At 51.7% G+C, this 13,678-nt stretch overlaps 1 protein-coding gene across 1 annotated transcript; it reads left to right on the forward strand.

Annotated features, from left to right (window-relative positions):
* The first annotated feature begins 585 nt into the window (after positions 1 to 585).
* On the forward strand, positions 586 to 7,999 carry KCNA2 (potassium voltage-gated channel subfamily A member 2). The gene is made up of 3 exons (XM_004390417.2): positions 586 to 638; positions 4,592 to 4,847; positions 5,273 to 7,999. Exon 3 carries the CDS (start codon positions 5,437 to 5,439, stop codon positions 6,934 to 6,936), a length of 1,500 nt encoding a protein of 499 aa, XP_004390474.1. The 5' UTR covers positions 586 to 638; positions 4,592 to 4,847; positions 5,273 to 5,436; the 3' UTR covers positions 6,937 to 7,999.
* Positions 8,000 to 13,678: the final 5,679 nt, after the last annotated feature.

Here is a 13,678-nt window from a genome sequence, read left to right on the forward strand (position 1 = left end):
AAGTTGACAAGGGGTGGACTGTGGTGGTTAAGATTGTGTGTCAACTTGGCTGGGCCATGATTCTCCATGTTTTAATGTAATCACTCCCATGATTGAATATACTGTGAGTAGCCAATCAGATGAAAGGGATTCTCCTTGGGAGTGTGGCCCGAATCTGTATATAAGCAGACGTTCTGGCTTTTGCTCTCTCTGGATCCTGCAGTTGCTTCCTGTCATCTCATCTCCCGTCCTTGGGACTTGAGCTGTCAGCTTATCTGCCGAACCCGGGATTTGTCGATCTGCACAGCCTGTGAGTGGGAGCCCTGCTCTCCGACCTTCTGATCTTGGGCTTGCCAGCTTCTGCAGCTGTGTGACTTGGGAAAGGCCTCTACCCTGATCCATGGACTTGGGACATTCTAGCCTCTACAATCGCGTGAGCTGTTTCCTTGATATAATCTCTCTCTATATATATATTTAAACACTTTACTGTTTTTGCTTCTCTAGAGAACCCAGCCTAAGACAGAGGCCAAGTCAGGAGACAGGAACAGCGGTCAAAGGAAGAACCTAAAGAGGGAAATGAAATTCAAGGGCTGCTTATCTGACCCGAGCAGTGTGGTATGGGGGCTAGGATGCAGGTCCTGGAGTCACCACAGCCTTGGGTATGTTACTTCACCTCTCTCTGCCTCAGTTTCCTCTTTGATGAAATGATTCTAATGTAAGAACTACCACAGAGAGTTGTGGTTGCGCTGGGTTAGAGTTGCTTAGCACAGTGTCTGCCACATGGAAAGCACATGTCACCAATTAGCATGATTATTAATTCTCCCTTGAGAGTTTTTCTCTGTCCACATCTCTTTTTTTTTTTTTAAGAGGGCAAAGAAAATATACAGACACAATCAAATGGATAAGAGTGTAGGAACTTAAATTGACCTGAGGACCCAGTGTGGCAAGTAGAAGTTACAAATCCCAGTGGTGTTGGTCAGGGGAGGCTTCCGGAAGGAAGGAGTGTGGAGCAGGTGAAGGGCGTGGGAATGGCTCAGACCTCAGGGAAAGTGAGGGGTGGATCAAGCTAGGCAGCAAACAGAACGGAATAACAAGAACTGGTAGTTCGCACATAGAGAAATAGTGGAAAGATAAGCTGGAGGCCTCAAGTTATGAGCGGAGCTTCATAAGGAAACAGAGTGGAGATGCCACCATTTACTGAGGGTCTGTTGGTGCTAAATGTATGACATGTGACAATTTATTTAATCTTCACAACAACCCTGTGAGGTAGCTTCACTTTGCAGATAAGGACACTGAGAAGTGAATTAACTTGCCAAGTAACAGGCAGAGATTTCAGTCTGGTCTGGCTCCAGCTTCAAATGGCCCTAAACCAAACCAGCCTTGCCTTACAGTCATCCCCAGAGCCTACTGAGTCCACTGCCTTCTCAGACCACCCCCTGGAGCTCTGGGTAGACCCCCAGTCTCAAACTACACTTCATAGACCACCGCTATGAAATGCCAGAATCCCAGAGAGCCGGGACCTCAGGAGTCTCCGTGCTTCCATCACTAGGTACAGGCATAGAGATGAAGGCTCTCTGAGCACGAGGGCCCAGCGAGAGCCTTCCCATACCAGAAGCCCCTGAATCCAGAGCACCATGTCTACCGCAGAGTCTGAGCTGAAGGAACCACTGTGTGGAACACCTGTCTGGGTGTTTCTGACAGAGACCTGGAGAACAGAGCTGGCAGAGGCTTGGGGCTGTCATGAGGCTCCCAAGAGCACCCTTGGACCCTCTCAGATCCCCCATCTGAGCAGAGAGCAGGCTGAGCTTCCACACACATTCTTCCAAGAGCAAAGGGTGTCCTCCTCTGCCCACCCCAGGGTGCCATGAGCTGCACTCCCGATTTCAGAGCCTTGTGGACCAGCTGGTCTGCAAGGTCTGTGTTGTTGTCGTTAGCTGTTATGGAGTTGATTCCAACCCATAGCTAGCGACCCCATGTGCAGAGTAGAACCGCTCCATAGGGTCTTCAAGGCTGTGACCTTTTGGAAGAAGACCGCCAGGCCTTTCTTCGGAGGTGCCTCTGAATGGGTTCAAACTGCCAACCTTTCCGATAGTAGTTGAATGCTTAACCGTTTGCCCCACTCAAGGCCTGTGAGGAGGCCCATTTTGTGAGTAGCTGGCCCTGACCTAGGGCAGCTGCAGCCCAGCCATCCCTGGCCGGGCCCTGGGGGCAGGGAGCCAAGGGGGCCGGCTCTGCAATTCTGCTTGTTCCTGCGGCTCCTGCCGGTGGGGGAGAACGCAGCCACGAGTTTCTGCCACACTGTGGCCCCGCACCTGCTGCATTCCCCTGCTAAGTCAAACCTTCCCCTGGGTAAGGGGGTGGGGGCAGAGCTGGAGGAGGGGGCGCGCCGGCAGGAAAGGGCCAGGAGGGTCTTCATAGTCTGTCTGGCAGCCTCGTAATAATAGCAGCACATCTCCCGCGGGGCTGGGTCCCTCCTCGGGCCTGGGATAGCTGCTATTGATTGTTTCCTCCTTGCCTACTTCATTACGTTGACAGGAGCTTCGGAAGCGCTCCTCAACTTCTGCCCCCTCCATCTCTCCAAGCCCCAGTCCCCCGACTCGGCAGCACCCAACTGAAGCCCCCCTACCCCCGAGGTTCTGGTTAGTAACTTGGATTCTGACAAATAATGGGGTGCTTTCCTCGTGGGCCGGGGCCGAGGCCCAGGGTCCCAACTAGGTGGCCGGCTTGGCGGCGGGCCGCACGCCTCGCTGGCTTTGGCACCCGCCGGCCCCTTTAATTCGAATCGCAGGCGGGCCAGGTGCGGCGCTGCGTGGCGCGGTGCGGCGCGGTGCGGCTGCGGGCGGCGGCCGGGCGCTGAGTACGCGCCGCCGGCGGGACTGCAGAACCTGCTCCAGGCTGGCCGCCCGCAACCGCCGTTCCGCCGGCGCTTGCTCTAAACCACGAATATGGAGGCTCCCGGTGCCCATCCGCAAGGGTAAATCGAGATCGGGGGGTTCCAATGCGTGTGCTGCCTCCCCCTGCCCGCTGCGGCGCCCGTCGAGAGGGGCTACCCAGCAGCCGGCGGCGCAGCCTGCAGGGCGAAGGGCTCAGGCTGAGCCCGGCGCTGACCGGCTTTCTGGCCGGCGGATCTTGACGCCGGGGCTGGCGAGGGGGTCTTGCGCTCTGCGAAGACGAGTGCACGAAATGGGCTCGGGGACCCTCTGGGGTGTGCGTGGCACGGGGAGGGGGGCTCATCGAGGAGCTGGCGGGTGATGGGAAGTGCAGCTGCCAGCATAACCGTGTCTGGTAAATAGCGGCGGTTGGTAGGACCTGAATCACTTGGGACAGCCGGGTTGCATTCGCCTCTCGGGCACTGAGTCAAAAGGGCTTTGCGGCAGGGAAAAGCTTTTCCCCTCCCGGGGGCTATGGGCTGCCGCGGAGCTCCCTTGCTTAGGAGGAGAGAGGAAGCTGAGATCTGGGGCAGCCGCGCAGAGTAACCCACTCCCCACCGCAGAGTTCAGGCTCCGGGGTTTCCGGGTGGAGATGGAGTCTTGGCGGTCCCTCGGCTCGATCCGGGGGCAAAAGAGTTGGGCTGCGCTCGGGCCCGCAGCGGGAGCCGACCGGGCAAGAGGGGGTTAAGGGGGCGCTCGCCACCGCGGCCAGTGCAGGGTCCCGTCTGGCGGCGCGGCGCGGCGCGGCGCCGAGCGGAGAGCGCGCGGGGCGGAATCCCGGCCCGAGCTGCAGGCGCTGGGGAGAGGACCCAGACCCCTCCCCGCCCTGGGACCAGCGGGATTGGGCCGGCAGGGGGCCAGCCTGGAAGCCGGCTTTTTCCAGGCTCCCCCTCTCGATGCTGCCAACCCGCCTTGGAGCCAGGCGGGCTCAGTGTTTGTTCTGCGCTCCCTGCCGGGGAGATGTGAGGGATTTTCTCTTGAGGAGAAATCGGTGGTCGAGCGCCTGCCCAGCTCAAATGCCACCTGGATCAGAGGGAGGCCTGTGGCCCAGGAATCCCCACGGGAGCGTAAGTCCAGGGGCCCAGCCAGCCAGCTTGTATACAGAGGCGACCTTGCTGTGTGGGGGTGTCCCTAGTTGGGCTCCGAAGAAGGTGGCGGGGGTGGGGGCGAGGGGGAATTGCTTCTTCTCTCAGGACCCAGCAGAGGTCAGAGCTTGTAGTGTGGCTGCAGTCAGCCCTCCCCTTGGAAGAGAGACACTGTCCTGGCGTTGGGGGACGTGGGGGGGTTGGGGTTTGTTCACTGTCCAGAGTCCCTCCTGATGGCAGCTGAGGGTGAGGGATCTGGCTCAGCCCCAGGAAAGCCCCTGGAGAAGAGAGGCCCAGCCCTGCCTGCAGGCTTTTTTCCTGGGAGAAGTAGCTTAAGGCTGATGGGAAGCCTGCCCTGAGGAGTCTGGGAGGCTGAGGGGTAGTTCTCAGTTGTGGCACCAGAATGGAATGTGGATATGGGAGCCTGTACCTCCAGTGAGAGAAGTTGCCAGAGCCCTCCTAAATCTTGGCACCAGCTGCCCAAAAGCCCTGGTTCTACCTTGCTGCTGTTTGTTCCAGGCAACATCAAACCTCCTGAGGACAGCCAGGAGGACTTCAGCTTTTGCTGAGCTTTGCATCTTGCCTCCTTTCTTCCAGAGGCTCCAGACCCAAGCTTGGCTGTGGAAGTTCTGCATGCCTCTGACCAGGCACCCTACTGCTCCTCCAGCCCAGCCCGGCCCTGGAGCTTACCTCCAGGACTGGAGCCTGCCCTCCTGCCCAGAATGACTCACCATTATTTCTAGCTCGGGTGAAGACGTGATGAGGAGTTGAGCTGCCAGCATGTGTATCTAGGATTCCTGCAGCATCTGCTCTGCTCTGCAAGAAAGAGATCTTCAGAGTCCTGCCCTGCCAGGTAAATCAATCTGCTGTTTAATAACAGCCATGTGTAGAGTCATGGGGGTGGGGGCAATGAGAGAGACCCAGACCCAAGATCCCCTACGATGAATACCTTCCAGGGTCCAGTTATTCATAAGACATTAGTTCAGTGCCTGGGAGAGGCCATCCTTCCAGCCTTCTAGTATGGGGTTATGCTTCATGACGCCTGTGTGGTGCAGAACGAGCCCGGACCAGCCACCTTCCCCAGAACAGGGCATTCCAGAGCTTCCTTGAGAGATTGCCACCTGCTCGCCTCTGATCTCCAGCCAATTTACAAGGTGAAAGATGGTGGTGGTAATGTGTCTAAACTCTTGGCTGAGAGACGGTAGACACAAAGCAGCAAACCAGGTTGGGCTGCCAATGCTGAGTGGTCTCATGTCCTTCACTGCCTCTGTCTTTCAGCCAAGCGAGGCTGTCTGTCCAGCTCTCAGAGAGCCCTCAGGGCTCTCCACCAGGAGCCCAGACCAATGCTACTGCGTTTCCTGGGGCCGTTAGCAGCACCCTGAGTTCCCTGCCACCAGTCAGCTGGAAGGTGTAGCGTGAGGCACTTTCTCTCAGCCCCAATTATGACAGTGGCCACTGGAGACCCGGCGGACGAGGCTGCTGCCCTCCCTGGGCACCCGCAGGACACTTATGACCCAGAGGCAGACCACGAGTGCTGTGAGAGAGTGGTGATCAACATCTCAGGACTGCGGTTTGAGACGCAGCTCAAGACCTTAGCCCAGTTTCCAGAGACCCTCTTAGGGGACCCAAAGAAGCGGATGAGGTACTTTGACCCACTCCGAAATGAGTACTTTTTTGATCGGAACCGCCCCAGCTTTGATGCCATTTTATACTACTACCAGTCCGGGGGCCGGCTGAGGCGACCTGTGAATGTGCCCTTAGACATATTCTCTGAAGAAATTCGGTTTTATGAGCTGGGAGAAGAAGCGATGGAGATGTTTCGGGAAGATGAAGGCTACATCAAGGAGGAAGAGCGTCCTTTGCCTGAAAATGAGTTTCAGAGACAGGTGTGGCTTCTCTTTGAATATCCCGAGAGCTCGGGGCCTGCCAGGATTATAGCTATTGTATCTGTCATGGTGATCTTGATCTCCATCGTCAGCTTTTGTCTTGAAACGTTGCCCATATTCCGAGATGAAAACGAAGACATGCATGGCAGTGGCATGACCTTCCACACCTATTCCAACAGCACCATTGGGTACCAGCAGTCCACTTCATTCACCGACCCTTTCTTCATTGTAGAGACCCTCTGCATCATCTGGTTCTCCTTTGAGTTCTTGGTGAGGTTCTTTGCCTGTCCCAGCAAAGCTGGCTTCTTCACCAACATCATGAACATCATTGACATTGTGGCCATCATCCCCTACTTCATCACCCTGGGGACAGAGCTGGCTGAGAAGCCAGAGGATGCCCAGCAGGGCCAGCAGGCCATGTCGCTGGCTATCCTCCGTGTCATCCGCTTGGTAAGAGTCTTTAGGATTTTCAAGTTGTCCAGACACTCGAAAGGTCTCCAAATTCTAGGTCAGACCCTCAAAGCCAGCATGAGAGAGTTGGGCCTCCTGATATTCTTCCTTTTCATCGGGGTCATCCTTTTCTCTAGTGCTGTCTATTTCGCAGAGGCCGATGAGCGGGAGTCCCAGTTCCCCAGCATCCCAGACGCCTTCTGGTGGGCAGTCGTCTCCATGACAACTGTAGGCTATGGAGACATGGTTCCAACTACCATTGGGGGAAAGGTCGTGGGTTCCCTATGTGCAATTGCAGGTGTATTAACCATTGCCTTGCCGGTCCCTGTCATAGTGTCCAACTTCAACTACTTCTACCACCGGGAGACAGAGGGAGAGGAGCAGGCCCAATACTTGCAAGTGACAAGCTGTCCAAAGATCCCATCCTCCCCTGACCTAAAGAAAAGTAGAAGTACCTCTACCATTAGTAAGTCTGATTATATGGAGATCCAGGAGGGGGTAAACAACAGTAACGAGGACTTTAGAGAGGAGAACTTGAAGACAGCCAACTGCACCTTGGCTAACACAAATTATGTGAATATTACCAAAATGTTAACTGATGTCTGATTGAAACCTCCTAGCATACTCACAGCCCAATGGAACTAATGCAGATATTGCATAATAGCCTGCACTGCAGTCAGTGTGCTGTACAGTGTGTATCTGGTTCTGCATGGAAAGCAATAGTCGTGCAAGTGACTTTTGATCTTTTGATTTTGAATTTAGAACACAGAATATCTATCCTTGGCTTTCATGCAAATCTTCATCACCGGCTGATGGGTTTCCAAAGATTGAGTCACCTATGGAGTCAGGATTCAGAAAGGTACATTCAGGCCACCTCATGTCAAAGACACAACCCACCACACCAGTGCCACCTTTCCTGCCTAATTAAGTGCACACAGCACCCAGGAGATACACCCCTCCCAGCACCCTATTTGGAGCCCAGCCCCTTTTCACAGAGAAAATCTACCATGGTTTTCCTGTAAAGCTCTGGCAATTCCAAAGGTCAGTCCCAGTTTTTGCATTGAAAAGAACACACAGTCGTGTGGATTGGAATTACTTTCTGGGTCACAGGCTGGGATCTGTGAACTGCGTTTGCCAAGTAGATGCTCCGGAGCCTTGTGTTTCATGACGGAAGATGCTGCATTCAGCTTTTCCTCTGCAGTGTTGATGTGAGGGAAGCCCAGGGGAGGGACAGTTCATATGACCAAATGTGAGTTGTCAAGTTTCACGTTTTCTCCCTTAGACCTTGTCAGGGAGAAGCTAACAAACCAAGGGACTGCTTAGCTTGAGATTTCACCATTTTTGCAGGCTTCAGGGTCACAAAAACATGTCGATTTCTTCGTTACACTAGAGTTTGCAGACATCTGCTTTCCTAGTGCTGTGGCCCCAGCTACACGACACTGCAGTGGAATTTACCAGTGATGCGATCAAGCTGCATGGGTGTTTGTTGCATGAATCTCAATATTTAAAACACAGGAGATAACCTATTATTTTAGTAGCCTATACAGTATTCATATTTAGAGTATTAATAGCCTTGTAATGGCATTGAACTAGGGTTTTTTCTTCCCCCCACTGGAGGGTAAAAACTCTCAATCAGGGAAAAAATATAGACTGACTATTTGGGATGGGGAACCAAAATGTCTGGCCCTCAGGCCCACCCCATCCCTGTTCTTCCAAATGGGAACACAGACCTCTGCAAAGCTAGGAGAGAGAAAGCAGGAAAGCAGCATCTAAACACCTCACATGATTGCACCTTAGGAATTAACCTAGTCATGAGCATGACTGTACAGCTGACCAGGGCATCGGGTCCTGAGGACAGGTGGATCTGTGGATCCAGTGTATATAAATATATACCGAGTATCTCTTTGACGTGTTCCTCTACCTAGCTAGCTATAGAAATAATTGCATTTGAACATTGTATAACCTTATGCAATATTTTTGACACAGGGCAATTTATGCATGTGTTTGACTATGTGCACTAGAGTGTATATATATATACACATATATATATACACATATACATATATATGTACACGTGTGTGTATATATTTGTACATATATATGCACACACACCATATATATATATTCATTCTCTGGAGTTCAGGTTCAGGAGCAAATCCACTGCTTGGTGGTTGGTTGTCTAAGAGGCCTAATGGATTATTTTGTCTCGCTGGTCACCCCACTGGGCCTGGGTTTGCTGCCATTGCCTCAGAGACTCCAGTCTTCATGGATTCTTAGACGTTAGAATTGTCTTTCTGCCCTCCATGTGCTGCAGCTTCAGCTTCCCGTGGCTGAAGCTTGTCTTACTGAGTGCACAAGGGCCCTCTGGCCCTCACAGCTCCAGCTGTCCTGGGCCAGACACACCCGGGCCTCCTGTCTACACTCCACCATGTCAGTCATCTCCATTCTCATCTTCTCCACCCTGTTTGGTTCTCATTGTCATTCGACTCTGCGTCAGCCACTTTCATGAACCTTTTCCTAAAGAGCCAGAATGGATCTCCTGCTTTGAAACCAAGGACATGAAGGAGTGGGACTCCCTGGGACCACATTCCACTGGTCTGGACTTTAAGTGGAGCCTCCTCTGTGTGGAAAGATCTAGGTTCCAGGACCAAGGGGTGGGGGAGGTCTCTAGATGATCCAAAGGCATCATTTTGATTGCCAGACTCAGTCTCTCTCCCCATTGAACCAGAGCTGCTTCAAAACAACCAAAGGGTGGGTAAGGATTCATCCCCACCTTTGGAACAGATAGAGAGCGAATGGGCACTGTGCAGCCTAAAGATAGAGAACAGCTGGGCCCTAGAATGGGTTGAAAGGAAGGAGGCTTTTGCCTCACCAGACTGTCCTCGTTTGCCTTTCAACATAGGTGGCTTAAATTCCCCAAACTCAGTGAGTTGTGGTGGCTGGGCTGTCCAGTGGTGGCTCCCACGTTGGCCTCACTGTTGGCTATTTAGCACCTACAGTTGTCTTGAGGGGTGGGCATCAGCTCAGGGTGTTAGGCCCAGGGTGCTCATTAGTTCTGGTCACCCACATCCCCACGTGTCTGCAGGGCATTCTGTGCCCAGCACAAATGTGCTTCTCTTCCTCTCCTTCATGGGAGGTGGTGCTGAATTCCCAAGACATGGGACAGGAAGGACACAGACCTTTGGAAAACAGAAGGTAAAGCAACCCATAGCTGAGGCCTAAGTCAGGGAGTAGATATGTTATCATAGTGTCCTTCACTTGGGACTGTAAGATGTTCACACACACACATAGGCACATGCACACGGACTCCCACTAAAAAATACATTTATTGTTGCCACATATATACAAATACAAAACATGCAACACGTGCAAAATAACATAAAGGGCATGACAGAAGATATATGGTAATGTTTATTGCAAAATATGCACATGAATGTACTTACTAATACAGAGCATACACAAAAGACCTGCACACACCATGTACAAATGCACACCCTGCAACACAGATACAAAATACGTAAAAACTATATGGACTCGATGGATATGCATACAAAACACACAAAGGATACTTTACCATTGTTTCTGCACACGAAATACAAACTCTGTATGCACACAATGCATCTCCCCATGCTAGGCACACAAAATACTGACAGCACACATTCCCAAGAACATTTACACAAAATACATGTGAAATGCATACATAGACTCACAGCCATTGCTTTGCCTCCAAAGCTGTAAATTAATGGGCACGAACAGAAGATCAAATTTCATCACCCTTCTCTAGCCCATGTCAGTACCCCTCAATATCCTTCATGGAGTCTCTTCCTCTAGTCTCTTCTCTCCCTCTCATCCCCAGATTTCAGACCTGAAAAGTCACCCCTGTGGTTTCAAGCAGAAAGATGGGCCACCATGTCAAACAGATGTCTGATTAAGACAGGGAGACTCATGGGGTTCCTACCTGTTCACCTTCCTCCCATGGAAACCCAGGTGCAAGGGGTGCAAGGAACTGGAACAGCAGGCAGCCTAATATAGACCTCCTTGCCATGCCCTTCCCTTCAAGCAAGTCTACATAAACAACACAGTAGCCCAGCTCCCCTACTTCCAGCACCTGGGGCTCTCCGGATTCACCCCATTCTCTTAAAAGCAGTGATGACCCAAGAAACTGCAGGATCCTAGGCCCAGAACTAGAGTGAAGATGCCCCCAACATTCTCTACATCCACGGAGCTTATTGCCCCCTCTATCTTCGGTGGCTTTGACAAGGACCAGGTCAGAAACCCAAGACTGTACATAGACAGTTGTCATTGGCTGCCATTGAGTCAGCCCCCGACTCATGGAGACCCCGTGTGTTACAGAGTATAACTGCCCAATAGAGTTTTTTTTACAAAAGCAGTTCACCAGGCCTATCTTCTGTGGAGCCACTAGGTGGGTTTAGACCGCCAACCACTTGGGCCAGCCAGGCTTCCGTTGTATTTAGACTTGTCTGTTAAAACGAGCCACCTTGCCTTGCTTGGGGCACTTCACTTGCTCTTGGGCATAAGCCCAATGGGGTCAACCCTTGATTCCCGTCTCCAGGTGTTCGGTTCTAGACATGGTCTCCCCCTTGCTGTGTCTCCACCTGAATGCCCAGCCTGCCATCCAGTGGCTGTGACTTGAGGAAACACAGACCTGCTCAGTTTAAGTAAAACATGGTTAAGGACATAAACCTAATGCTAAACAAGCAAACAATTTTTAAAAGGGCCTGACTTTTATCATATATTCTAAGGCCAGGTTTAAATATTTTGTAAGATTGTCTACCATTTGGGATTACCCCTGAAGCTGGTTCTTCCCACTAACAGGACTAGCTGAGAGTGAGTGCACTGGGCAAAGGGTCTTTACCTCAAATGGAAGTTAAGAGGTTAAGTCAGGTCTGGAAGGAAAGGCTCTGGGCTCAGGCCTCCCAGTCTCCGCTTAGGTGACTGTCCCACGAGTGTCTCATCCTTCCCTCCTAATGGAGTCACATCGCCCGACCTCCACAGAGGAAACAACAGCAGCAGGGAATGGACATGTGGGTTCAAACCCTGGGTGTTTGGTGCAATATGCTAAGACTTTTAGGTGTTTCCAGGTCAAGATACCAATTTTCCCTTTAGCTTCCTCAGGTGCCTCTGTGAGCTCAAAGTTTTAAGAATGTTGCCATTTTCAGGAGCCTGAAGAGAAAGAGACCCAGGAAAGGTGGGGAGGTTGTCAGGAAGAGATAGAAACTGAGCTGGTCAAGTTTCAGAGTAAATTTTGTAGGAGCCCAAATCTAATTAAGGACATAATGAAGGCCCTGCGCTTCCTGGAGTTTCTTTGGTTTTGACACACTGCCTTTCTTTCTCTCTGTCCCTCTCCGCTGGGCTTCCGAGAATGGTGTAGGCATATCACCAGAAGGTTAGCCTCTTAGCTTCCAGAATCTATGTGGCCTGGTGTGAAATATTTGATGGCCTGAGTCCCCAGCCTGAGTGTCTGGGCTGCTGCCCCTGGTGGGAAGGACTTTAGGACTAGCTTGTCCTATCTGGGAGCTCTGGTGGCACAGTGGTTAAGAGCTTGGCTGCTAACCGAAAGGTCCGCAGCTTGAATCCACCAGCTGCTCCTTGGAAACCCTTTGGGGCAGTTCCACTCTGCCCTATAGGCTCCCTATGAGTCAGAATCAACTCGCCAGCAACAGTTTTTGTCCTATCTGATCTCCCTGGATCTGTTACTCCATTGTAGTGAGGTCTTTGGCTGACTTACTTCCTCACGGCTTGCCATAGAGTATCAGTGCCAACCCATGTTGAGAGAAGGCAGCACCCTCTGAAGTTTCTCAAGCTGGAGGTTCAGCACTGCGCACAGTAGCAGAGAGGAGAGGTGGAGGCTGGCATCCCACAAAGGAAATACAGGACAGTTTGCAAATCACATATGAGGCTGCCACCACTACCCACGCGCCATGGCAGGCAGGAAGAGCACAGTGCTTTGAGTTGTTTAACCAGGAGTGGGGATGATGGTGCTGAGCCCTACTCCGGTTCTCCTGGGGCTCATTGTCATAACAACCTGCATCTGGGTAATGGTTGGCTGGTCTGAGAAGGTTGGTCCATGGTAGGATGTAATTTCTAGGGTGGTCCTTGGTTACACAATGGAGGTTCCTCCAGTCTCCGCAAAGTGTCCATTGCAGAGTTTGAACTCATGACCTTAACCTCACCTGTTCCATCATTAGCCACCTGAGCCAACTAGCAGGGAGCCGGATGCTACGAACTGTCTCAATGGCTATTGTAACCATCATCTATATCCTCAGATTTGGTCCTCATTGAGACCCACCCTGTTCCCCCATCAAAGCAGCAAGCACGGACAGGTGAAGGTGGGGGATCCCCTACAAGCTGGGATGGGTCTTCTCCTCAAACTGATCTAGTTCACTTTTTCTTTCTTTCTGTTTCCTTTCCCACCACAACTCAAGCTCCATCTCTCACAGTTTATGTTTGAATATTTTTAAAGAGGAAAAGTGCAATAAAATAAATAGTGACTGTTTTCTTTAGCAATAGCTGCTTCAAAATTTTGCTCTCAGGACTGAAAAGTGATAGTACCTGGATTATCCTATAATGCCCTTGGCTTTGGGGCGTTAGTTCTAAGTCTATAATTCCCTCTTCTCCCCATGTGTTAACATGACTTCTGTCCTCTGAGGCTCTGACCCTCCTGGAATGTAAACATATGCAGATGTGCAATGTATGAGCAAGGAAGGTCCAAGAGAGGGTTTTCTTTGTCACTGTCTCTTCCCCTGTGTGTACCCCTTTCTGACTCTGTGTGTATCCATGTCCCTCTCTTTCTGTCCTTCCCCTTCCTTGTTTCAGTCTGCTCTCTCACACAGCATCCTCTCAACCTCCAGGCACTGAAACCTCGAGTATGAGTGACCTCACGCCAGCCCCTCTTGTCGACTTTCAGTCAATCTGGCAGGGTGTAATGGAAGCCTGCAAGAAAGAGCTTACCAATAGATAAGAGTAAAGCATCCTGAGCCATTACAGATCATTTCCATGCACTAAAAGCCATTACTTGATCCATTTGCTTCCCCTCCTCCCTTCCCCAGGGAGACGGATGCTGGCCAGGAGGTTTGGCACCTGGGATCGGTAGCCTGGACAGATTTGGGGAATTGCCCTCTGGCTGTCCTTCAAAATAAGCTGACTTGCTTAACCAAAGGGATTCCATGAATGCTTTGAAGGGAAGTGAGTTATTCTGGGTTTGGGTAGGGGTCCACTGGGGTAGGAGTTTGGGTGGTAAGGGCATGACTTTGGTGAAATAAAGGCCCCACCACTCGCTGCAGTATGCATCTGCACAAATACTTGCACATATAACCGGGGGCTTCAG

Source organism: Trichechus manatus, unplaced genomic scaffold (genome assembly GCF_000243295.1).
Source record: "Trichechus manatus latirostris isolate Lorelei unplaced genomic scaffold, TriManLat1.0 scaffold00297, whole genome shotgun sequence".
Lineage (NCBI taxonomy): Eukaryota > Metazoa > Chordata > Mammalia > Sirenia > Trichechidae > Trichechus > Trichechus manatus.